Consider the following 24,185-nt stretch of genomic DNA (forward strand, 5'->3'; position numbering starts at 1 on the left):
TTGTGCTCATAAAAGGCTGTTTTGTGCCATCAGCTTATTTAGCCAAGCATGGAAGGGAGAAGAATGAATGTGAACAGAGGAGGAAGCAAGGAATATTAAACGGCTTGAGTGGGTTCTCCGTGCACTAGTTAATGGAAATGGCTGGACAGAAAAAGAGTAGGTGAAGATAAGGTATGAAAGAGCCACAAAACAATGAAAGGGCTGGAAAAAAGTGAGTAGGTTACTAGATAGAAATGCATCTTTGGGGGAAAAAGGCTAGTTACTAATGATTTAAGTCTAGCAGAGAAGCATAACAAGCACCAGTAGCAGGAAAAGTCAAGTAATTCAAAGCCTGCTTTTTACTAATGAGTTACAAAGCCAAACAGAGAATTTCTCATCTCTTTCTTCAAATGCAGGCAAAGATTTAGAGGACATCCTATAGGTAGACCTTAGTTAGAGCAGATGTGCAACCCAACGGGGTGGCAGAGGGCAGATACCCCTTCTTCTCCTCTGGACTTTCCTGGAGCACGGGACAGCACAGCTGCCACCGCCGAGATGGCATGCCTCCGAGTGGCACGCAGGGAGAGCCATGGGCTCCTCTGCCGGGACATGGACAGCAGGCAGCGATGAAACCTTCCCCCCTCCGAGGCCACATTTGGCCTCTATCCTTTCTCTGGCATCTGCAGGCAGCCCCTGGGAGGACAGATCCAAGGATCTGGACCTGCAGGTCTATAGCTCACAGACCCACCTTCCTCAGAAGATGTCAAGCCCTGAGATGTCCCTTTCAGGCCATCTTCCTCACCGATGTCAAGCTCTGAGGTACCAGCACGTGGGGAAGTGCTGATCATCCCGCAAAACCAACTAAGCCCCCTCAACTCCACAGAAAACATGTCCCTTAGGGAGTCACCATCTGGGGAGGATTTGGGCGGGGGGTGGCTTGGCAGGAAGAGGGTGACACCAGGGTTTCCTTACACAGACTAAAACTGCCTGAGCGCCGCGGCGCTGAGGAGAGACCCCTCATCCTGCCGGGGGCACCGAGGTGGTCTCACACCCCCTTCCCGCCTCAGCTGCGGAAGGCAGCTGCCCTCCGTCCCCCCCGCGCTTTAAATAACGACAGGAGCACACCCCCCCCGCCCGGGCCCCCGGCCCCCCGCCCTCTCCCGCACCGCCGCTTCCCGCCCGGGGCTGGGCGGGAACGGGCAGGCAGGCGGGGGAGAGAGGCCGGGCTGGGCGCGGGCCGCTGCCGCCACGCTGCGGAGCCCGTCCTGCACCAGGCGGCGGAGTCAGAGCGAGCGCCCCGGCGGCACCGCAAGCTGCGGCGGCCGTGCCCGCACCGCCTTCCTCCTCCTCCTCTTCCTCCACCTCCTCCTCTCCTGCCAGCCCGGCTCGGCTCGGCGTCCCGCCTGGCCGCCCCGCGCGCGGCTCCCGCCCTCTATGGATGGGAAGGCAGCACCCAACGGCGTGGCCACCATCGAGGACAGGATCTTGCGGATCACGGGCTACTATGGATACTACCCGGGCTACTCCAGCCAGAAAAGTAAGGCGCCCTCCCGCCTCTCCCGGCCCTTGGGGGTGTGTGTGTATGGATGCGGGGAGGTGGTGGCGGAGCCCTCGGGGTGCCCGTGGCCCCCCCCAAAGCGCCCTCCACAACCCTCGGGGGTGCGTGTGGGGGCCCCGGGGCGGCTCGTGCCCGCCTGCCCCTGAGGAGACGCGGCGGGGTGGCCCCGCGGCCCGGAGGAGCGGGGCCGGAGCGGGGGGCGACGGCGTTTCGCCGCGCAACTTCGGCTCCATCCCGCAGCCCGCGCTTAGGGGGGTCGCGGGGGTCTTTCATTGTCGTGTTTAGGTTTGTTTTTTATCCCTCCTCCACCTCCATGGGGGGGGTGGGATTTGGTCACCGGGTGCTCCGCATCGCACCGGGAAAGTTTGGGTCCCGGTGGGTCTCCCCGGGCGGCCGCTTCGGCGTGAGGCTCCTGGGTTATTCATCTTCCTCGCAAAACTAATTAGATTATTCCAGAAAAGTGGGGAGTCACCGAGGGGTTTTCCTTCGTGCCATTTTAACATGAGACACTTGTGGTTTCGGGGTTTGGTGTTGCTTGGTGTTTTGTTTTTTTTTTGTATCTTTGTTTTTTCCTTAAAAAAGCAAATGAAATTAAACCAGTTGGTCCTGCAGAAATTCACTATTTTTGCTTCTGAAGTTTTTAATTAGGAGCAGCGGGTTTCTAGCAACTGGGAGAACCTTTGTGGGTTTCTCTAGTATTGTGGCTTGTCCCAGTGCTCTGTGGAGCTATTTAACGGGGAAAGTTAGGCTAATGAAAGAAATGATTCTTTTTTACCACCGAGAATATGGATGCATTAGGGTTTTATTGTCTGATAGTTGCTTTGCAGTTTGCAAAAGCTACAACATGCTGCAGCTTAAAAAACAAATGGAGGCAAAGGGGGAAGGAAAGGCAGAAACCCCCCACCTTAGTGAGGTGAGCACTAAGGAGCAGACTTTCTTCTGCGTATTTAAACTCCCCTTGGAATCAGAGGAGGGGAGCTGCTTTCCAGAACAGGCAGTGCAGTGCTCGCTAGCTCTAATACAATAAACAATAAACCAAACACAATTAATAAACTGATAATATCAGATAAACATGTCTGTGTGTTTTTTATGACAGAGGAGAGCCATGCATTGAAACCACTGAAAAAAAAAGTAATAATTTTGTAATGGTCAGATGAAAAAGCAAATAGTCAAGCCCAGTGGTTTTATTCAGCTGTTTTTCATAGCACGCTAACAGCATGGCAGCTGTTAGCATCATTTGGTGAGGTCGGCTGGTTTGTCTGTAGTCAGAGGAGTTGGGAAGAAGCTCAGAGCAATCTGGAGGAATGGCTGCATGACAGTGTAGGGACTATTTAAGTCTGAGCTAGGTGGGACTTGTGTCCCAAATCCTGCAGTGGCTCCAGAGGATCTCTACAGATCTACCAGGGGAGGATGTGGGTACTGGCTTAATACTTTGTCGCAAGTTTGCTTCAGTGGCAGAATGCAATTTTTCAGTCTGCAGCAACACTCCCACTCCCTATCAAAATGCAGACCTGAATTCAGTGTTGGCATTGCAAGTGGCTCTGCATGGGTGCATCAGGGAGGCCAGGAGGGGACTGCCCGGACAAAGAAAAGCTTTCTTAGTCCAGGACCAGGTTTTGCAGATGTTACAAATTGCATCTCCTTAAAATTAGATAAAGCTGGGAGAGGCCAAGGCTTTCAAAAGTGTTGACTCTCGGGTTTTAACTGCAAATCTCCTAGCCTTTTTTATTGTTGCTGTAGACTGGGTGCTGTGGCAAAAAAAAAAAAAATATATGGTGATTAGTAGCTCAGGTTTTGCTATTTGAAGAAAATACGCAAAATTTATGGTTGTCATGGTTAAAGAAGAAAACTGGAAGTGCATAACCCAGAGAAGTATCCCAACACTCAGATGCCCTCAGGTAAATGAAAATTATGCATCCCTTCTAAACTATGAATGCTTTTTAAAGCAGTCTCATAAGTTTTGGAACCGTCATCATCGTTTTTGGAGTGCTTGCAGTCGGCGAATTACTACCTTATCCTCATGGCTGTGTGTTTTGGGTTTATAAAGTGTTTTAATGTGTTAGGATTTTCATGAAGATGTTCTGCCCCTACCTGTGGAAAAAAAACCCAGGCATCCTGAACATACAGCCTCTTGGCACTGAGGCAGCCAGAGTTGCTCTTGGAGGTCCGTGCTTGGAGGTCTTGCTCCGTTCCTGTGTCTAGGCTGAAATATCGCCTTCAAGGTGTTTTTGACAGTACTTCTGCTAGCTGGTTGTTCAGCTACAGCATTGTCAAAATGTAAACACTCAAAGTGGGAGGTTTGTACAGCTACTTATTAATGTACTTGATATCTCAGTTTATTTTGGTGAGGGCATGATTTTGTTGCTGCTATTCAAATATTTAGTGCAGCTGAACAATGCTGGTGCCTGTTGCTGGAGAGCAGCATGCTGGTGGCGTGCAATGTGCTCAAAATCTCAGGTAGCTTGCATCCCTACCCTCCCCAGTGCAAAGGAGCCATTGTCCTGAGTATGCATGAACCTGTAGCATGTGCAGTCATCTGCTTACGCTGTCACCTTGGTCCTGCCTGGGTCTGAAGGGTGCCTGAGCAAGAGTGCAGCTGAGGATGAGCTTTTGGCCCCGGGATGGCTTTGTGCTGTCTGCTTCTTTGGGTATACCTCAGGTCTGATCGGAGAGCTGGCCAGGCACCAGATGGGGATGTTATTTGGATGATGACAGCTTGGTGATGGTCACCACCTTCCTTGAGGCTCCTTTTTGCTCCCAGCCTGCTGTGGTAGCATCCCTCCAAGGGACAGGGACAAGTCTCTTGATAAGGAAAGGTGAAGGCAGGGGATGGGTGGCTGCTGTTCTGTTCACTCTTGGGGCGTCCAGGAAAATGACAAAAAAAACCCAAGGCCCTATAAATTGTGCAGATGATTCACATCCCTCCCTTAGTGGATTTACATGTATTCCATGGTTTAACAGGAGATCATGCCTAGGTTTCTGTCTGTGAAAGCTAAAGACTAGTCAGAAATTGTCTTGAAATCTAATGTCAGAGATCTGTAGTGCTCAAGAGCTGTTATTACAAAGAACTGCAGTATCTTCTAGAGACTTTTGCTTCATCTTCTATATTTGTGTGCACTAACCTACTTCAGACTTGAGAGTGTGCATATGATACTTTTTTAATTTTAAGTCAGGCACTTTCAAAATTTTATTTATCCTTAAAAAAAAAAGATGTTAGAGAAGAAAAATACCTTCTTTATTTCTCTGTAAGTCATCTGATTAAGTAGAAGCATGTATTTTGGTCTGGTATTTGCATCCATGTATATTGCAAAAAACCCCCCATATCCTGCATAATAATTCCTAGGAATTGAAGAAAGATATGACAGGGTTCCCCCCCCCATCGTGTTCCTTAAATGAAAAGGGCTCTTCCTGATCCCAGTCATCCTGTACCTTTGGATGTGTGGCTTGGTCGCTCAATTCCTGCATTTAAAATGTACAGAGTATGTGTGGGGTCTCTGTCTTCTGTGGGAGGGAAGAGGGGCTGTGTCTCTCTTCCAGTAAATCTCTTCAAAGTCACTCCATGGTTTCCCAGGGCGTGGTGCTGGTGTAGAACGGAGGCTCCAGCCTTTCACTTGGGGCTGCAGATGCTGCGCCCATGTTCGTGACCCCTTGGCTTCATGTTTCAATGTGTGCATTTTCGTTCGGTCTGATCCAGCTTTTCCATCTATACAAACAGTGGGAAACCCTATTCCCTCTCCTCACCTTTGCCATAACTTCTCATTCTTCTCTTTCTTTTTGCTTGTAATTCAATCATGTTTAGTGTCTCCAGTCTTAAGAGTCTATGGGTTTTGTTTTCTGGGTTTTTTTCTTTCTTTTTTGACTCTTTCCAACTGCCACTCCATCTGCCTTTCATGTCAGTACCGAAAGCTTTTTTACTTTCACACTACAAAGTTCCTTCAAGTCTGTCCTAACACCTTTTCTGTGCCTTCCACTGAATTAAAACTGCTCCAGCCAAAGTTTCTCATCTTTAATCTTCATCAGCTTCACCAAGTCCACCTCCAAGTCAAGCAGTTTCTGCTTTTTTTTCTTCTGTCTTTTTGTGGGAGCTCTTTTCACCATCCACAAAGTTCTATGTCTTGTCCTGGCTCTCAGCATTGCAGATCTGTATTTCTGTAATGCTGTTTTCTCAGGCCTGGACAAAAACAGTACATAACTGTACAGAAAATGCAGTGGCCGCACTTATTCTCCTAGTTCTTTACACGGGCCATCATCTTCTCTTTTTCATCATGCTTGGAGAGTTTCTCTTGATATGTAAAGCTTATTTCTGCCCTTCTGGTGTCTCTCATTCAGATCTGGAGGGTTTGATTCCCACCACAGCAAGCCATGAATGCTGGTCTTCAGTAGGCACTTGCTAGTTTTAAACATTTGTACGTTGTCTCATGCTGCTTTGAGCTCCCCTTCTCTCCTTCAGACCTGCCTCAAAACCCTGGAGTTGTGTAAGCTCCTAGAAGCAGAGGGTGGTGTCTCGTGTCTATGCAGCAGTGGGGCCGTCGGCCCTGTTCCTGGGCAGACAGTGTCATAGTGGGTGACCGCTCCTCTGGTGCAGCTGTGTGATCGGACGTATCTGCCAGGGAGCTGGAAAACCCTTACAGCAGTGTGTGTCCTGCTGAAGAGAATAAGCTTTGTGTTTTCTTACTTCCCCAGAACAGCTCAAGCAAGGTTTTGTGGTCTAATTTGGCAAGTTAAGCCTCAGGTCAGCAATGACCTTAAGCATCTGCTTAAGTGTGATCTTGCACTAAGCCACTGGGCTTTGACAGTGTGTTTAAAGTTAAGTCCATGCTTAATTGCTTTGCTTGATAGGACTGGGATTACAGGCATGCTGAGCCAGCATCAGTGGCTTAGCATTTCAGCTCCCTTAGCAGACTAAAAGGCTGTAGAGGGGAAATCTACCTCCAAAACATTGGAGGGAATTTTCTTCTGGTTATTACAGCAGCAGTGCCAGCAGCTTTGCTGCAGTACGAATCACATGGCAAACCAAGATCATCTCTGTGCTTACTGAACACTGTGCCCTCCTGGTGGCTTGTCACTTCCAGCGAGAGGAACAAAGTCGCAGTCTGTTTACTGGAGGCACCCAGCAGTTCGCTGAGCCCTCGGTGTCTCTGTACAGAGCATGCACAGTGGGAGAGGCTGGGAAAGGAGCAGTTGAGGAAAGGTGCTTTGAAATTTTTTGGTGGATGAGGCTGATTTCATCGAGCTGTGTTTGAGGGTATCTGGGAGGGAGGGAGTCAGTGGTGTCTGAATCAGCCTCTGTGTGACCTGAAGAAGTCTCAGGGCTGCTTCATCTTGTACCACTTGTGGCAGCTGCCTCTCTACTGCCTGATACTGTTTGGGTCGCAAGGACTCCAGATGCAGGCCTGGCCTGGGATGAGCTTTATTTCAAAGCCCTTCCTTTACTTACTGGACAGGGATTTTTTCCATACGAGTTATTTCCAGCCCTTCTTTTAGGGAGGGTGTGCTGCAGTAGGGGCTGGATTGCAAACTGTAGATTTCGCAATCTTTTTCCCCACCAGCTCTGGGGGCACAAGCAGATGTCACCGCATGGGATGCAGTCCTGTTGTAGCTGCTTCTTCCTCGCAGGCTTGTCTCTGTTCAGGAAAAAAAAAAGAGATAAATGTATGGCTGTGTATCAGCACCGGTAGCAATAACTTCTGAAGTAATTTCTTTCAACAAAACAGATTTTATAAATATTCCTTTGCCCACTAATTTTGGCAAGACCAGGTATGTATTCTGTAATGGAGTAGGGCCAGACTTTGCATGGATTTCTGTTTGTGCTGGAAGGGGCAGTATGGCAGCTTTGCACTTGTGGTTGGAGTGTGGGACCTCCCCTTCACTGGGCACTCAAAGTGTTTTGGAGGATGCGGGGTCTCATTAGCTGATAGGAGAAGGAACTCGTTCAGCCCTTGGTCTTGTCAGGGACTGATCTGGTCCATTCTGGTCAAATCCCTGGTGAGCTGACCCATGAAACTGTGGTACCTGAGTATGCCATGGCATACAGATGTGGTTCTGAACAACTGAGGGCAGCAGGGATTAATTTAAATCAAGAAAGATGCCATGGGGACCAGGGCAACGGGGAGCATACCCTTGCAAGAAGGGACTGAAAGAGCTTGGCTTGTGTGGGCAAGCCAAGATGGGAACATGGCTGCTGCTCCAAATACATCTTGGGAGAACAAACAGGGAAATGTAGGAAAGAATTATTTAAACTGAAACAGGGTGTTGGCACACAGACAAATGGGCATGAACAGGCCATGAATAAATTAAGGCTGGAAATTAGCAGAAGGCTGAAATTAATGGCCAAAAAGTCTCTCCTGGTCTTATGTATCTAAATAAGAATTATTTCCGAAGCTTTAAAGATGCCTCATAAAGGGGTTTGCCAAGATTTTGAGAAAAATTACTCCTATTTGGCAGGCGAAGCTGAGACAGTAAGGTGGGGGGAGGGATGTTTGTTGGCCAGAGATGGTGCAGAACAAGCCATAATGTTTGTTGGAGTGATCTCTTCCTTCACTGGTGACTGCACAGCAGGTCTTGTGCTGAACCTGGCCTGGTGCTAAGGTTGGTAGAGGTGCTTTCAAAAACTTGGTAGCTTTCTACATGTGCTCTCTGCCTTCTTTTCAGTTCCTCTGCCACCTTGTGCTCATTTGCTCCAGCCCTTCTTGCAGAAAGGCTTCCTTGCTGCCTGGCCATCTGGGTGATGGCTGGGCCATGGCTTGTGCTACCACGTGGCACAGCTCTCTGTCAGCCTGCTGCTTTGCCTCACTCGCACTGATTCGCCTGAGGTGGCTTTAAGCTCACTCAGCTTGCTGTTATGGAAGCATGGAGCTGCATGCTGCCTTCTTTTCTTGTTTTTCCTAAAAGAGTTGCTGCTGCATATAGCTCATTAAGAAATGACCTGTGTATGCTGTGAGCTCCTGGCATTCTTTTGGAGTGCATGGAAGACACATCCCTTATCTTTACTGTCCTTCCAGCACTCTTTCCCTTATGTTGTCTTTGCCATCCTACTCAAGCAGGCAGAGGCATCTCTGGTCTTGATCAGTAAAATAATATTCCAAAGTACCAGATGGTTATGAGTAAACTTTCCCATGCTTGCACTCCTTTTCTTTTTTTATTTTTTTTTTTATTAGCAGTTTTAAAAGTTTGCAAATTTTTCTTCTGCACACTTGGAAATTGGTATGCTTTTGGTCAACTACCTGCACGGGGAATTCACCCATGGAAATGAGTTTGTGGCTTGCTGTTTGTTGAACAACTGGTGGCAGGATTTTTTGCCCACAAAGCTGCTGCTGGATGTTCACAGTAACAAATAATGAAAATACTTGCAAAAAAATTCAATGTCTCTTTGTGGCAAATGTGCAAATAGGATGGGGTGGGAGGGGGAAGTCAAGTGCTTAATTGACTGGTTAAATTATTCACCAAGTGGACCAGCTCTACTTAGTGAGACTGAAAATCTTTTTTTCTTGCAGTAAGGTGAAGTGGGACTCCCTGGTGGCCTACAGTTCAGGCTGGCCCTCTGCAGAATGGCAGATTTCACTGCACGAGGATGGACTCTGTAATGTTATGCCTAGCTAATAGCTGGGGTATGGCTTACACAGGGATGGCAGAGCTGTAAGTGAGAGCATCCCAGGCCCTTTGAGTGGCAACAGTGAATTTATTCAAAGGCATGCAGTATGTGTTCAAGTCACAGGCTTTTGGTCTGTCTGCCGCACAAAGACCACCTTTCTGTTATTACTTTAAAACATATTCTTCCTAGACTTCCCTTGCAAATTCTCTTGATAAAATGGACTTGCCCTTTCCTGCATTCTGCTGGGCTGGATCAGGGGTAGCAGAGTGAGGGAGTGAGAAAGCTGTCTCTGCTGTCCTTTTGTAGAGGCAAGGAAGGAGGAGCTGACTTGCTCCTTTTCTGGTTTCCAAATGAGCTAAGGCATGGGAGCGGGGTTCAGGTCTAGGGTGGGAGATGCCGTTTCCTGCTGTTTCTGGCAATCCTAAAAGCTGTTCCTTGTATCAAAGCTGTCCAGTCTATTTTGTTTGATGCAAGAAGGGCTCCCATGCCTATTTTGATTCTCATTCAAGTTTCCAATTACATTTGGGGGGGAGGAAGAGAGAGGCAAGCACCAGCAAGGCAGTTGATGGGCCAATAGGACTCCACCAAAACAGTTCCACCAAATCCACTACTAGACTTGGTAGTGATCTCTCCAACCAGAGTGAGAAAGAAATTGTAGCTTGAGGCCAACCTGGCGACTCTTATAGTTTTATTCCTTCTTGTTTCGGGCATTTTGTGCTTGCGCTATGACTGGGAAGTGGCTGTTTATGGCACTGAAGTTGTATTGCTTGAGCAATTGCCAGCTGAAGCAATATACAGTACAGCTATCTCTCTTCCTGCAGAGGCTTAGTCTTCTGGGGGACATTTTTGATGAGGGCTAACGCACACCTTTATTATTAATGGGGTAGCTGGAGATGCTGTGCACTTTGCTTACAAAATAGTTTCCTATTGGGGACTGATTTTTTGTATGATTCATAAGAACACAGCTGTGCAGGTCTATTCCAGCTAATGGGCTTCATACACCTGAATGTCTAAGGACAATATTGAAATCATGTGCTGCTGTTCCTGTGTAAAATAAATGTGAAACAGGGCTAGAACACACGTTCTCTGTCAGAGTGCTCTGAGACAGAAAAGCGATTGCATTAGTTCATATGGTGTGAATTTTATTTGGCATCTTGAAGTAAGATGGCATAGCTGTTATAGTGCAGTTGATAGTCCAGTTGTTATAGCCTTTTTCTTTTATATGTCTAAATCCTGGGACTTTTTAATACTTTTGTAGACAAAGCTTGCCATGTGGAGTTTGCAGCCTCAGAATTGTGTGGGTGCAGATTGGGTTTTTTTTCTGCAGTGCCAGAAATAACCTGTTGTGTGATGCGTTACAGGGGCTAGAATTTGTAGCAGCTTGTGTGCAAGTGGGATGCTTCGCAGTGCTCCACCAGAGGAAATTCTTCAATGCTGACAGGAACGATGGTAGAAAGGTGAACTCTTCTTGGTGTTTCTGTACCACAGTTTGGACTTCTACCTGAGAAGGACTGGTTTTACATGTGAGAAAGTACTCAATTCTCAGTACTCGGTGAGGCTGCTAACACAAAGAGCAGGTGGAAAATGATTGAACTTACTATTTACTGGGAAGATGGAAAAGAACACATCTGATGAAGTTTCCTAATTTTCTATCAGTTCTTGGTTCTTTCTAGGGTGGGATGGAATGAGTGAGGAATTAGATAAGAATAAAACTTTAAACATTTCCAGAACATTTCTTCTGAGAAGAAAAATCAGACTGGTGAAATGTCTAGAGTATCACTAAAGTAATGCCGCTTTTCACATGCATTGAAAAAAAGCACCTTGGAGGAAGGAACAAAAGACATTTTTCAGCTGAAAAACATAGTTGAGCTGCTGTTGGTGTGCCAAGCCATATGTGTCCTGTTGAGCTGATTCATCTAGTACAAGGCCTGCCTTCTGTCACTCTTCTTGGGGGTTCCTTTGGCAATGGGCATGGATTTATCTGTGGTTGTGTGGCACGAAGCTTGATGCTTGCAGAGAGCCTTTGGACTGACTTCAGTGTGCAGTTAAGTGCACAACTGTCATCTGACCTAGTGTCTTCATGGACGTGTGGGTCCAGGAATATGCCTTCTGAAGGCCATCTGCTCGCAGATGCAGACTTTGCTGGCTGTTCAGAGGGTCAACTTAAAAGGCTGAGGTTGTACTTCACCTGTAGATGCACTGCGGCAGGTGAAAGCGCTGAAGAGCTGCTTAGCTGGGCGTTCCAATGCATCCTATTTGTTTCCACACATTCAGTGTTGGAAAGGAGGTTAATTAGATCAAATTAGGGCAAGTCTGTTTCTAGTTAGGTCTGTGCGGCGCCTTTGTGTGCATCTGCTTTGAAGTGAATTCAGAGCAACTGTTTTGAGCATCCTTGTGAAGACAGGACCCCTCAGCTACGGGCTTAGAGAAGTCATCTAGAAGAAAAGATGTCTGTACGTAGCCAGATTCTAGAGAACTTGCTTAAACTTAGATATTCATACTGTGCAGATGCAGCAGTGGCTCTTCTGAGCGCCAAAGTTTCTAAGGCAGATGCCTGGAAACACCACTCTGGTGAGCATGGACATGTGATTTAGCTGCAGTGCTCTCAAATTTTGTATGTGCAACTTTTAGAGGCACTTCTTTGAAAATGTGCATCTTAATTATTATTGGTGTAAAACATTTATACAAGGTAGGGAAGTTTCATAGCACTTTGTGGAGATGAGACACTCCTTATAGTTTACTGCTCTAAGGAGGCAAACAAAATGGGAAGAACAGCTGTCAGATTTACCCTTAGTAGGGGAATGGAGGGTGGAAGAAATCTGTCACTATCACTGTGCACATTATTAACAGATCCTGGATTTGGTCTCTTATTTTAGCTGGAATTTCAGGTTTGCTGTACAAATAATAGTATGGGACAGACCACAGTTTTCTGGGTTCAGATTTACTTTAGCTCCAAAGCTGCTCCCAGATGTGGGATGTTCACAGCTGAGCATGTTTTCGGTTTAGTTGTAGACAAAAGTTAAGCTGCCTCTTTAGGATTTTCTGATGAGCACAGTTCTGGAGAACAGCACTAAGTTTCTGATCATTTCCTCTGCTTCCTGCCCCATTGTGAAGTGGTCCTGATGACTTGTTACCTGGCAAAAGATCACCTTAGATCAGAAGAATCCTGTGGTGGTTTAATGACTGTTGCCCTTCACATGCTCCCTGTGGTGATGGGTGGTGTGTGGCTGGGTAAAGCAAGTCATCCATTTTGTTCATGTTCCCCAAATTTTTCTGTTTCCCTACTTGGGACTGTGGACAAGTACTGTAGTTTAGAGCAGCTTGAAATGCCAAATATCCTTTATGCCCTTGAAGAGAAGATTCATAGGTCTTCATTTGAGGGTTACAGTCATTATCTCCTGTTGCATTCAGGTATTCAGAAGCAGGTCTCTTGGGAAGCCAGCTGGCATAACACGGTGCGGTTTGAACTGAGTATGTGGATACTGGGTCTTCTGCCGCATTTAGGCGTTTGATGTATATTTCAGTGGCTTAAGCCATTCTCCTTGGTTTTGACTTTCCCTTTTCACCCTGTCCATCTCCCTTGTCTCCCTGAGTCTGTGGCATCGGACTGGGCTTGTTGAAGGGAAGATCTGAGAGGCGATACATTTGGTTCCTTTGATGTGCAGAGCCTTTTTTATAGGCTATGAACAAAAATTGTGTGTGTGTATTCCTAAACTGAAGAATACATGATTGCTGCTCCCAGCCTCCCTCTGAGAGCAGGCTTTGACATCATTCATACTCTATAATTGATGGTATTTTTGTAGCAGTCTGTTAATGTCTGGAGGAGAGTAAAAGGGATGATTTAAAAAGGAAAGAATAGCCCTGTGCCTTGTGGTAGGTCTGTGAGTGAGCAGGTTCCTGCTCTTTGGAGTTGCTACTGGGTCTCTTTTATCATGGGATCATTTTTTAAAGATGATGTTGTTTTGCCTAACCTAAGCACTTGCTCCTTGTCAAACACACCCTCGTATGCCCTGTTAGGACTTTGCACCTCATTCCTGGGTGTTTTAAAAGCAGATTACAGAACGTCTTGTAACTCATCTCTTGATTTTTTTTTTTTTTTTTAACCTGGTTTCTTAAAGAAACAAGGCTTATGTGAACATCAAATCTCTGTCCCTGCCCCCTCCCCCTGTAACTTTTGAATCTATTGGCCAAATCCAAGCAAACTTACCAGGAGTCAGAGAGTGTGAAAGACATGGAGCCCTGAGGGGCCTTATAAAAACAGGTGGCCAGCTGGAAAAAGGTGGCCCTCTTGGTTCTCCCACAGTAGGAAAGCTGTAGAATTAGCTCACTCCTGAAGATGAGATGTACTGCATAAAACTTTTGGGGTCTTATCAAAGATGTGTCTAGTTGACATCCAGCTTGGACAGTGGTCAACAGGAGATGTGCAGAGAAGAGTACAGTGCGGGTTCCTGGTGCGCTTCCATCCTTCATGGATCTGTGCCTTGGGAAGTTCTTAGTGTATGTCTATCTTAGTAGCTTTTCGTGGATATTTCTTCTATGAATTTATCTAATTGCTTTTTAGATACCGGAGAATCTGGCCAGAAGACACAACTCTGTAGGAAAGTGACTTTGTCCATTTTGCTGCGGTAGAATTGCTTGTCTCTCTTCGGGATGGTTCTTTGGATAAGGCTCTTCAGCTGACAAATGAGGGTAACTCGCACGAGATCCTGCAGTCGTGTCCATGTCACCCGTCCCCCTCCTCCCCCCAATATATGTGGGGACAGAGGAGGAGAAAGAAAGCAAAGCATTGGCCTGTGTTGATCTGAATAAGCATTCTGTGAGGCTAATACATCTTTTATTTCATAATTCCTTCCAGTACATTGATAAGATAGTAGCCTGGGAGGAGAGATATTGGCTTCATAATATTTGACTACTACTTCGGGCTGTACTGGGATGCCAGGAGTCTCACAGGGCACACCTGCCTTTCTTTGGGATTTTGAGATTATGCAGTAAAAGAACCATGAAATGTTTCTACAGGACAGTTTCAGGTCTTGTTCTGAAATTCAATGAATGAAAGGTTAATTCCAGAACCACAGCTATTGGTAAAGGTCTATAGAGCATTGAGATGATGGCTGTGAACCCTTTGCAGTTTTAAAAAATGGAGAGGATGTAGTTGTTTTATTAAGGCTACAGCAAATGATATAAAATATTCATGATGATCATCTCCGCTTATTTGAAATAATAAATCCAAGGTTAATTTTGTACTTGCAGAAAACTGGTGGCTGACTATTGGCCCTGTATTTCTTTGCTGGTGAAACGTAGAGATAATACTTAATATTTTATCTACTTTGCAAGGAAGTTATTAGGCTCACAAATATGTCATGGTGCCCAGAGAAGTAAAAGTAAGCTTCCCCCTTTTTCTTCTGCAGGTTAGTGAGATAGAGGCTTCTGCAGCCATTTCAGACATCTTGGCTCCATAAGAGCCCAGGGAAAGAAAACAGTGCTGCACAGCAGGGCTCATATAAAGCATAAAAGCTTGTCTGTTAGCGAATTTAATCCTCAGTCTAACTCTTAGCTTTTAAAAAAGGCAATAAAGAAATGCCACCAGTTCTGTTTGTTTATTTTAAAGGCTGAGTTCCTGTAAATGATTTGTCACCCATGCCATGTGTTGTGTTGTCAGTTATGACATTTCTGACCTGTGTTGAAAATCAGAATTTGACATTGTGGTGACCGCACTGAATAAGGAAAAATGCCCCAGGTTTTATAAATAGGATTTAAAGCAGCCTTCCTATGGTTGCATTTTATTATTCTGCTGTATGTGTTTTTGTTATTTATTTTTTTTCCCCAAAGAAATGAACACTAGTTTTTAATATAGCCATGTAGCGACAACATGAAGCCTTTTTAGTCACTGCTGCTGCACAAAGTATTGTAAAGTCTGACATCCCTTTGAAGAGCTGTTCTTAGCCACTGCTGCTATTTTTATTTTTGAGTTGTTCTTTGCTAGAATATTTTTTTAATTTTGTCCTCACATGCCCTGAATTTTCGAAACACTTTCAGATCAGCTTACAACAAATCAATCGAGCTCTTTCCTCCCTCTGTTTTCCCCCACTCTTACTAACTTTTACTGGAGTGTGCCTTCAAAAATCTAGTTGAAGAATAGGTTTTTTTTTTTCCCCTCTTGAACTCAGAACACAGTTTTAAGAGAAATATCTGCCAGAAGCACTGACCTACAAAATCTATTAGGCTCTCCCCACTGGTGTGAAACTCGTTTATGTAACGCTGCCAGATTGGAGGACTCTGCTCTGGAGGTAAAATACAAAGATCAGCCTTGTTTTCATAAGCGTAAGTGCAAAGAAGTGGCTGAGCATAAGATAATGTTTGCAAACCCATGATACGAAGTTCTCTCCTATTTTTACCTTACGGGTTTGCAGGGATTCCTTGAGGGCAGGGGCCGTTTGATCAGGTTTAACGTACAAATGCCGCCAGCCGGGCACTCTGGGCTGGCTCTTGACCTCTGGGGGCGTGATAGGGAAAACCAGGCTGAGCACGCTCTGGGAGGAGAGATGCTGAAAATCATCAGTGCAACTGATCGGGTTATCCCATTTCTGTGCTGTTCAAACATAAACTACGTAACGGGCAGTTGGGAGCTGTGTGCATGGAGTTGGGTGGAGGACTCGCAGTGCAGTTTCACTGGCTGCTCGAGGTCCCTAGAGACCCTCTGCTGATGGGAACTAGGAAGTGACTGTTGCAGCTGGACAGCAGGTTAGAGCTGACTTTCTCTGCTTTGACAGAGGCTGCGAAGAAGCCTAGATGGCTTGAGAAAGACTAGTCCCAAGGTGTTTTTAATGAGTTCAGCTTCCATCATTTTCCTCTGCTAAGATCAGATACTGGAGTAGAATTTTTGGTGGAGTCCTAGGGGTGCTGCTGTGATTGATGGAGAGGTGCAGCACTGGCAATTAATGAGTTTGCTTTATTGGCAGAGCTAAAGACTCTAGAGCAACTGACTTTAGCATCTTGCCATGTACCTTTAGTCTGTGGGTAGAGCTGAATTTGCTTTGCTCATGCTGTGACCCATGTGGATGTCAGGCAACTCCCAGCTGGAAACCATGGTGCTATGGCAGCGCTACGCTGTGCTAGGTCTAATAAGCCCTGTTATGCATGGTGGGCTCTGAATGGGGCCACAACTTGCTGATGTCTACCTGTGAAAGACTGTGGGGACATACTCATAATTTCAGTACTCTCTCTCAGAGAGAGGCTACAGAGACAAGAGGTTAAGGAGCAGGTGGGTCAGCATTTATCAGTTCCTTCACTGAATTTTGTAAATGCATCCTTGTCACTAGCTGGAAGGAAAGCGTTGTAGGTTAACTGTGATCACATGTAACTTGTCAGTTCTGGTGTGGCAGAGAGGGTGGCAAGAATAGGGAAGTAATTTGCAGGGCATGTCTGAGAGAGAAATGGTTCTTTCCTCTGTTTCTAAACAGTAATAATTTAATGTAAGGACAGCCAGGATGATTAGTCTTATTACAACGACAGAAATATAAACAGGTGATGGGAAGCACATCACTAAATGACTATAGATTTTATAAATGATTTAGTGTCTTTTTAGTCTGATTGTTGCAGACATAACTAGCAACTTATTCACAGTCTGTATATCCTTTATAAATGTGCCCTTAATGCAAAGTGTGGCAGAGTGTCAGAAGCTTAGTTCTTTACCCTCTGAAAGATCTTCCAGTAGTGGAGATGCAAAGGTGCCTGTGCCTGCTCCATCAGAGCACACAAGTGCAAGAAACAGGGGAAATAAAATGTGTGTTTGGCGCGGATCAGACAGAAGGGCAACCAGCCCATAAATGGCAACTTGTGCTTGCCTGGCGTTGATGTGTGGGACGAGCAGAAGAAAGCTCTGAGTTTCCCTCTTCGACTGTTTTTGGGGATTTTGGCCCGGGTGACAGTTCACTCAGACCTTATGCCCCATTGGGTGAGTGAAGTTAAAGCATAGCAGTGCCTATAATTGTCATTACGTAAGGTTATGGAGCAGCTAACATTATATCCAGCTGTTCTCAACGCTTGGTCTGAGTGAGCAAGAAGCTGCCTAGAGCTGGATTAATTGGGAATGCAGCCTTTGGTGCAAACCCGGACCAAGTCTGATCTTTGCCTCTCTGGGTTGCTGAAAGGATGCCTTAATCCTTCTGCCACAGCACTTACTTTTACAGCTATGCATGCCCCCATTGATTTTTTGGGAAAAAGGTTTCTAATTTCCCTTGAATTCTTTGAAAGTGATCGTCTTTATCTTTTTGAAGAGAGATCTGAAAGCTGTGAATCCCCTCAGTGCCATCCCCCAGGGAGTGTTGGCATTTCTGAAGTGGGCTGGGGGATGTGTCCCAGACACATTAATAAAGTTCCACATCATGAACTGTCAGAAGGAGCTAACAGAATATATTATGCCTGCTCTTTCTCTAACCTTCCATAATTGCCTCTGATTGTTCTATTACAGCAGAACATTTTAAACTAATTGTGGGGATTGGATGTAAGTGTGAAACCACCAAGGTAGTCCTAAAACTTTACAAAATCATGGACAGGCATCCAAATTGTGAGTCAGTCTACTATGATTTTCTTTCTGAAGTGGGATGTTACCTAGACTGATGATTTGTTCCTCAAATGAAGTTATGTGGTGAAGACTGTCAGAACCTGACATGGTCTTTGATATTTGCCATTGATCCAGATTCCAGAGTCAGGGGAAGTTTTGTCTGAGTGCAGTGTTTGGGATTTGGCCACTTTTAAATAATGTTTTTGGTGAGCTCCAGGTATTGAGCAGTGGTCGTCTGAGAGGATCACAGACCTGTCTGAGGTATGGAGAAATAACTAGTGTCTTAATGAGCAGGGTGACCTGTATCGTTCTTCATGGATACCTGTCTAATCCATTTTTAAAACATCAGCGGTGGAGATTGCCCATCCTTCCAGGCAGTCTGTTCCAGTGCTTCATTTGCTGTTGTTTCCTCACGGCAAAATCTTTCCTGGGGTAGTTCAGACCCAATGCTTGTCCTACCAAATGACTACCTTGTGACTGATTTCTTCTTCTGCAGCAATATCCTATAGATCTCAGGACCTTTTTTCTTGTTTTTCTTCACCTTTACTAAACAAACCAAATTCTTCCACTCATTCTGTATAGTCATACTTTCTAGAAATGTGACTATCTTCTTTTTCTTCTGGATGCTATCCAGTGAGCCTACACCTTTCTTAAATCCGGTTCCTCAAATGGGACACAGGGTCTTCAGTTGAGATCTCACCAGTGCAGCCTTGCAGAGAAGAATTACCTCACGTTCTTAGTGTACAGTGGGTTATCCATCTCACTTCTGTGTCTGAATTTTTGGCATCAGTATATCAAGTGATGCAGCTTCAGCTTGGGGTTTCCTCCAAACTCCCAGTCCTCTTCTAGAAAACTGTGGCTATTCCCTGAACTGTGTCCATACAGCTGATTCTCCACTTAGGTGGGAGTAAGTTTTCACTTTTGCAAATAATCCTTTTTTTTTTCAGGTGAATTCTCCATGTTGTTAAAATCATTCCTCCTCCTTAAAATATTCCTCTGATGTACTTGCAGCCTTCCTGTTTAACAGAATTTTAGACATAATGATTAAGCTTCCTATTATGAAAATAACAAATGTTAAAAGGACCCTCACTTAGCATCCTTCTGTTTGACAGTGAGCCACTGATAACAGCCCCAGGTTTGGCTCATGAGCACTTTTCCACTCAGTGAAATCGTTTCCCTGTCTTGTCATGCTGGGCAGCGTCAGCAGCCATACTGGCATCAAGCTCTGTAATGTCTCCGGTTCTTCGCTATTCACAGACCTGTTACTCTGTCATAGAAAGAAATTACATTAATCTGGTGGGATTTAGCCTTGACGAACCTCTGAATGTCATTCTTCTGGAGGTTTTTTTGGTTTTGTTTTTTGTGGGTTTGGGTTTTTTTAAATGTGTAGCCTGTTTGATTAGTTGGTCTGGTATTTTTATAGGAACAGAGGACAGGCTGCCTATTATATCCAGCTACTCATACTCCTTTTTTATTCAAGTTTGTGCTTTTCCACTGTTTCAGAATTTCTTCTGCCTACCTAGAGTTGTCAAAGGTCCCTGTAACATTTTTAAATCAAGTTCCCAGAACTGAGACCAGTGCTTTTTTCCTGGATATACCAGACCAAACTGTTGATCTGAAATGCATCCCCCTAGATACAGAAGTTCCAGACAGACCTTGGTTCGGTGCCATCTCATCTCTTCAGAATTTACTGCTCCACAGAACAATGACTGCTGAGGCACATTTAAGATACAGTATTTCATTACTCTATTAAGAACTTAAAATTTATATGTTAAGATGAATTTCTCATTTTCCTCTGTTTGAGATGATCAAGGCCAGAGCTGGGCAGATGAGGCAAAATTGTTGCAAAGTTATCAGCGACTTTGAAATGAACTTTGTAACTTCTTTTGTGATCTTTCTCTCCAGTATTTTGCCAGAGTTTGCAAGTGAAGTTATCTCGGCATATTGTTCACAGATGGTGACACTGTTAGATGTGGTATACGACAAGCACAGGTTCAGGTACCATTTGGAGTTAGATTTAAGTGCTTTGTAGACACCACCCTGACCTTTACATAGGTTGAAAAATTCACCTACTTAACAAATTATAGGAGGCCAAATGAATAGTGAGGCAGAAACTGAATACCAGAAGAAACACGTTTAATGGTTCCAATAAACTAATACATTGTAGGAGTGTTTAGGAGTCTGTTTGAGATTGTCCAGTCCAGACCATCTAGTCTACTGCCTTTTGACCTGCAGCCTTGGGAAGCCAAGGATATTGGTTAAAATAGGAGATGGGTCTGCCAGCCAGTCATCTCCCACTTCATCACTGCATGAAAAGGCGCTTGAGTTGGACCAAGAGATGCAGCTGTATCCATGGGAGGCCTGAAGGGTAAAGGGGCTGGAACTCAAATCTGTCTAGCTCGTGACTGAAAAATTGGAATATCTGTAGGTAGGCTGTAAAGGATGTTGTCTTAACAGGGAGCTGTGACTGGGGTAAGGTTAGAGCAGGCTGCTGGCAGATCTATTACAGCGTATATTAGTTCCCACCTTGGGTAGGAGCATTTCCTTTCCATTTTTAGTGTGCTGGGGCTGGTCTCTGGGAGGAAGTGTCTGCCTATAGCCACCCTGGGGAAAGGGCCCAACAAGCTGAACTATTCATCACTTGCCACGTACCAAGCCTCAGCAGGATAGGTCATGACCATATTGGTTTCTGAAAATGCCTGAAAATAATTTATTGCGCATGTGAACATCAGTGTGTCTCTTGTTAGTGTGACTTTCACTAATATTTTAAAGATTTATATACACCCACCCCCCTGCAGTGCTTTGTCTCTTGTGAAGTGTTGTGTTCCTGGTGGCCTGACTTTGGTTTAAGCATCAAAATCCTCATGCAACTCAAAAGGGGTTGACGACTCATCTGTCTTAAAGCTACTGTTCCTGCATCTTTGGAGACTGTAGCAGTGCATGGTATATGTGACATTTTTTTGTCAAACTGTCAGCCATTCTTTTGTTTTGGAAAAAAGGAAAAAATTAAAAGCTAGAAATGTCTCTATTGGGAGCTAGGAGTTTGGGGTAGTTGCAGGGCTTCTGGAACCAGCATCTGAGAAATACTTCTAAATAACTGGACTCTTAATCCAGTGTGGCAGAGCACAAAATTTTCCATATGTCGACCAGAAGCCTGTTTAGCATGGGATCCTCACGTGGCAGAGCCAGTAAGAGTTGTTGTAGGAAATGAAACAGGACATGAATAAAGTGACCCTTTTCTGTCATCGCTTCCCAATGTCAGGCTGTCAGTCACTTTCAGAATGAAAACTTTGAACTTTTTTGCTTTTGGCCTCTATGACAACCTCTGGCAATGAGTGCCCCAGTCTCATTTTGCATTGTGGGGAGAAGCTGCCTGAAGTCAGTTGCCCCCAGACTCTGTGCTCCAGAACCATCTAGTTTTAGCGTTAGGTTGGGCCCTGGAGCTTGATTTTTTTTTTTTTTTTTTTTTTTTTTGCATGTCAACGACAAGCCCTTCGTGGCTTTCCCGTTGGCTGGATCTGGTGGGCACAGAGTGTTTGTGGCGTCATGGGGAATGGAGAAGCAGCTAATGAAAAGAAAAGTTTTGTTCTCTGTTACATGATTCAGGGAGAGGTACTGATTTCTGGTAGAGTTCTTTATGTGTTGGTTATTCAGCTGTAGTTAGAGTTCTAGAGCTGGAGTTCCGATTCAGGCAAAACTATTGGAATTAATGGGAACATTGCCTTGAGTCAGGGCTGCAGAAGTCCGCTCTTGGTCTTTTTTTCCCTATTGCGGTATTTTGTCTTGTTTGAAACTGCATGCAAATAGACTGTACTTACTGGAACATGAAGTGAGTTTTGATCTTGGCTTGTACTTATTTGCAGGTACTCATCTATCTGCACTATGCCTGTAATTGTTTCTTTTGGCTTTGCTTGCTTATATTATGCCAGATAATTTCTGCAGGTCTGAACTTGCAAACTAGAAAGAATCAAACTGGGAGAGCAGGTTGCTTAGGATACATTCAGGTTTTATCTGCCGTGTTGTGGAGCGTGTTTGCTTGTTTGAGTTGGTTTTTTGTAGGAAAGCAGACAGCTGACTAATAATCTTAAATGTTACATACTGTTTCAAAGTGATAGCAGTGCTATTAATTTAGTGATCACAAGAAGATGGGACTGTTGTGTGAAATTAGAGAAGATTTTATCTTTGTTATTTTCTTTTATCTGGAAAAGCAAGAAAGCCTACTCCATTAGTTTTTCTAGAGCAGCAATATGTTCTTATCTTAAACGTACCATGTAACATTAATTATTAACCACAAGAATTAAAAATAGAAATAAATATAGGGTAGTAATCTTGCATCTAGATGAGTCCTCTCTCCATTAAGAAAAAAAATACAGCATTACACTGGTGTATACCTTGTGTGAGTGTGATCAAAATTAGATCACTGAATATTTAGGTGCTCTGGCTGTGTTTAACAATTGTTATGTCTGGATGCTTTTCAGAAGACTGCTGGAATCTATTTATAGCACAGATTTTGAGCATCTGACACATAAGCTCCTGTGGACAGTCAGGATAGTTCTTAAATACAGAATACACAGGGTTTGCTCAAGTTGAAAATATCTTTTTTTTTTTTTAAATACTTCCTTGTTAAGCTGTCACCTTCCCCTCGAAGATGTGAAATGTGGCCATTTGTAAGCAGTTACTTCAGACTGAACCCCAGCTCACGAGTAACTCCATTACAGTGCAGGAGTTTATTTCAGGTTTATACTGATGTAACCAGTGTAGGAGTCCTGCCCAGCCCTTTGGATATCCAAATACTACAGAAATGGAGAGTAGTTTCTTAGAGTGCTTTGTGGTAACTTGGAACTGAAATTGCCTTTGAGCAGAAGTATAGTCTGCTATCCCTGTGGTCTGACTTTTTGTTGTTGTTTTTGCTTAAGAGCATAATCAAATCAAATTGGTGTAATTGTTTGCTGGGGGGCGTGTGTGTGTTGAGTGACTCAAATGTAATAAAGATGCTAGAATAGCTTTTGCAATTCTTGCAGACTTACAGATGAACCTCCTGGGGCAGGTAGTATAAGGGGGAATGGACAGTACTCAGCACTCTTACAGCTCTGTGGATGGCTATTAATGACTTCATTCCTCTCATAAATTTGCCATATGTTAAAGAATAAATTAAAACTTCTATGTTTTCTCCTCTGTGGGATTTCCCTACTAGTCGATCAAGGTAGACTCATAGGGTTTGGGTTGGAAGGGACCTTCAGAGGCCATCTAGTCCAACCCCCCTGCCATAAGCAGGGGCATCTTCAACTAGATCAGGTTGCTCAGAGCCCCGTCCTGCCTGACCTTGAGTGTTTCCAGGGATAGGGCATCCACCACCTCTCTGGGCAACCTGCTGCAGTGTTTCACCACCCTCATAGTAAAAAACTTTTTCCTAATATCCAGTCTGAATCTACGCTCCTCTAGTTTCAACCATTGCCCCTTGTCCTGTCACAACAGGCCTTGCCTAAGAGGTTGCCCCCAATCTAATTCACCCAGATCTAATGCATCTGAATTTCAAACTGTGTCTGGTTGGTAAGCATGTGGGAGAAGAGGTTTTGATAGCCCCTGAAATGAACAAGTAGTGGAGCCTTCTAGATATCGTTGATCCTCAGAGGTCTTTTTGAATTTTCCTGAGAACAGTTGTACTCTAGAGCCATTTCTCAAGGAATTCACTCTAGTATTTGGGTTCCAGAAGTCTCCTTCATGTGTGTGCTTTGTGATCTACTGAGATGAAACATGAAAGCAGAAGTTTAAAATGCCTTTGGTGTAAATTCTGCTCAACCTTTACCACTGTTGGTACATACCTGCTGGAGGTATCCATGGTACCACCGGAGACAAGCAGTCCTACCAGGACTGGAAGTGTCCTGTCAGAAGTGCAAGCTGAGAAGGACCTCCAAAGTTGCTGAGTTTCACCCAGCAGTATTATAGGCCACCATGTATGTCTAATAATTTCTTCGGAGGCCATCTGCTCACTGTGAATCATGAGCTTTGGTTGTCTACTAGCAGCAGTGGCATTGGTAAAGTTTGGAGATGTTTGAACTGGGGATTTGCTTATCTGGTCAGTCTCCTTTGACTGAGTTTGCCTGGCAGCTCCATCAGCTGGTTCTGTGTATGTGTTCTTAAAGCCTTATGCTTCATAGATATTTTGAATGCCAGAAAGGACAGTATGATTACTTAATCTGACCTCCTTTGCTTTGCATTAATTATATACAAATATACATTATTATATTGTCTAACATTTAATATATAAACCAAGACATTTATGTAATAGAATTTTAATGTATGTGCGTTAAAACCATAGTATAGCAGTCAATTTTTTTAAGCTATGAGAAATCCTTGGAGAGTCAGGGTAGTCTCTGGCTACCTGCTACAGTGGGACACAGGCTCTGAATCTTAGCAAGGGAACATGAAGACTTATGCCTCAAGCTTGCTGTGAACTCGGACACTGTGCCTAGCCCCTGGCCTCCCATGTTTGG

The 24,185-nt window shown here is 44.7% G+C and overlaps 1 protein-coding gene across 1 annotated transcript in view; it reads left to right on the forward strand.

The window, feature by feature from the left end:
* Positions 1-1,118: 1,118 nt before the first annotated feature.
* SLC35F4 (solute carrier family 35 member F4) overlaps positions 1,119-24,185 on the forward strand; it is a 129,892-nt gene continuing 106,825 nt past the window's right edge. The window contains exon 1 of the mRNA XM_075104248.1: positions 1,119-1,516. Within this exon, the coding sequence (XP_074960349.1) occupies positions 1,414-1,516 (103 nt within the window). The 5' untranslated portion in view covers positions 1,119-1,413. The remainder of the gene's footprint in view (positions 1,517-24,185) is intronic.

This window comes from Phalacrocorax aristotelis, chromosome 9 (genome assembly GCF_949628215.1).
Source record: "Phalacrocorax aristotelis chromosome 9, bGulAri2.1, whole genome shotgun sequence".
In the NCBI taxonomy this organism is placed as follows: Eukaryota; Metazoa; Chordata; class Aves; order Suliformes; family Phalacrocoracidae; genus Phalacrocorax; species Phalacrocorax aristotelis.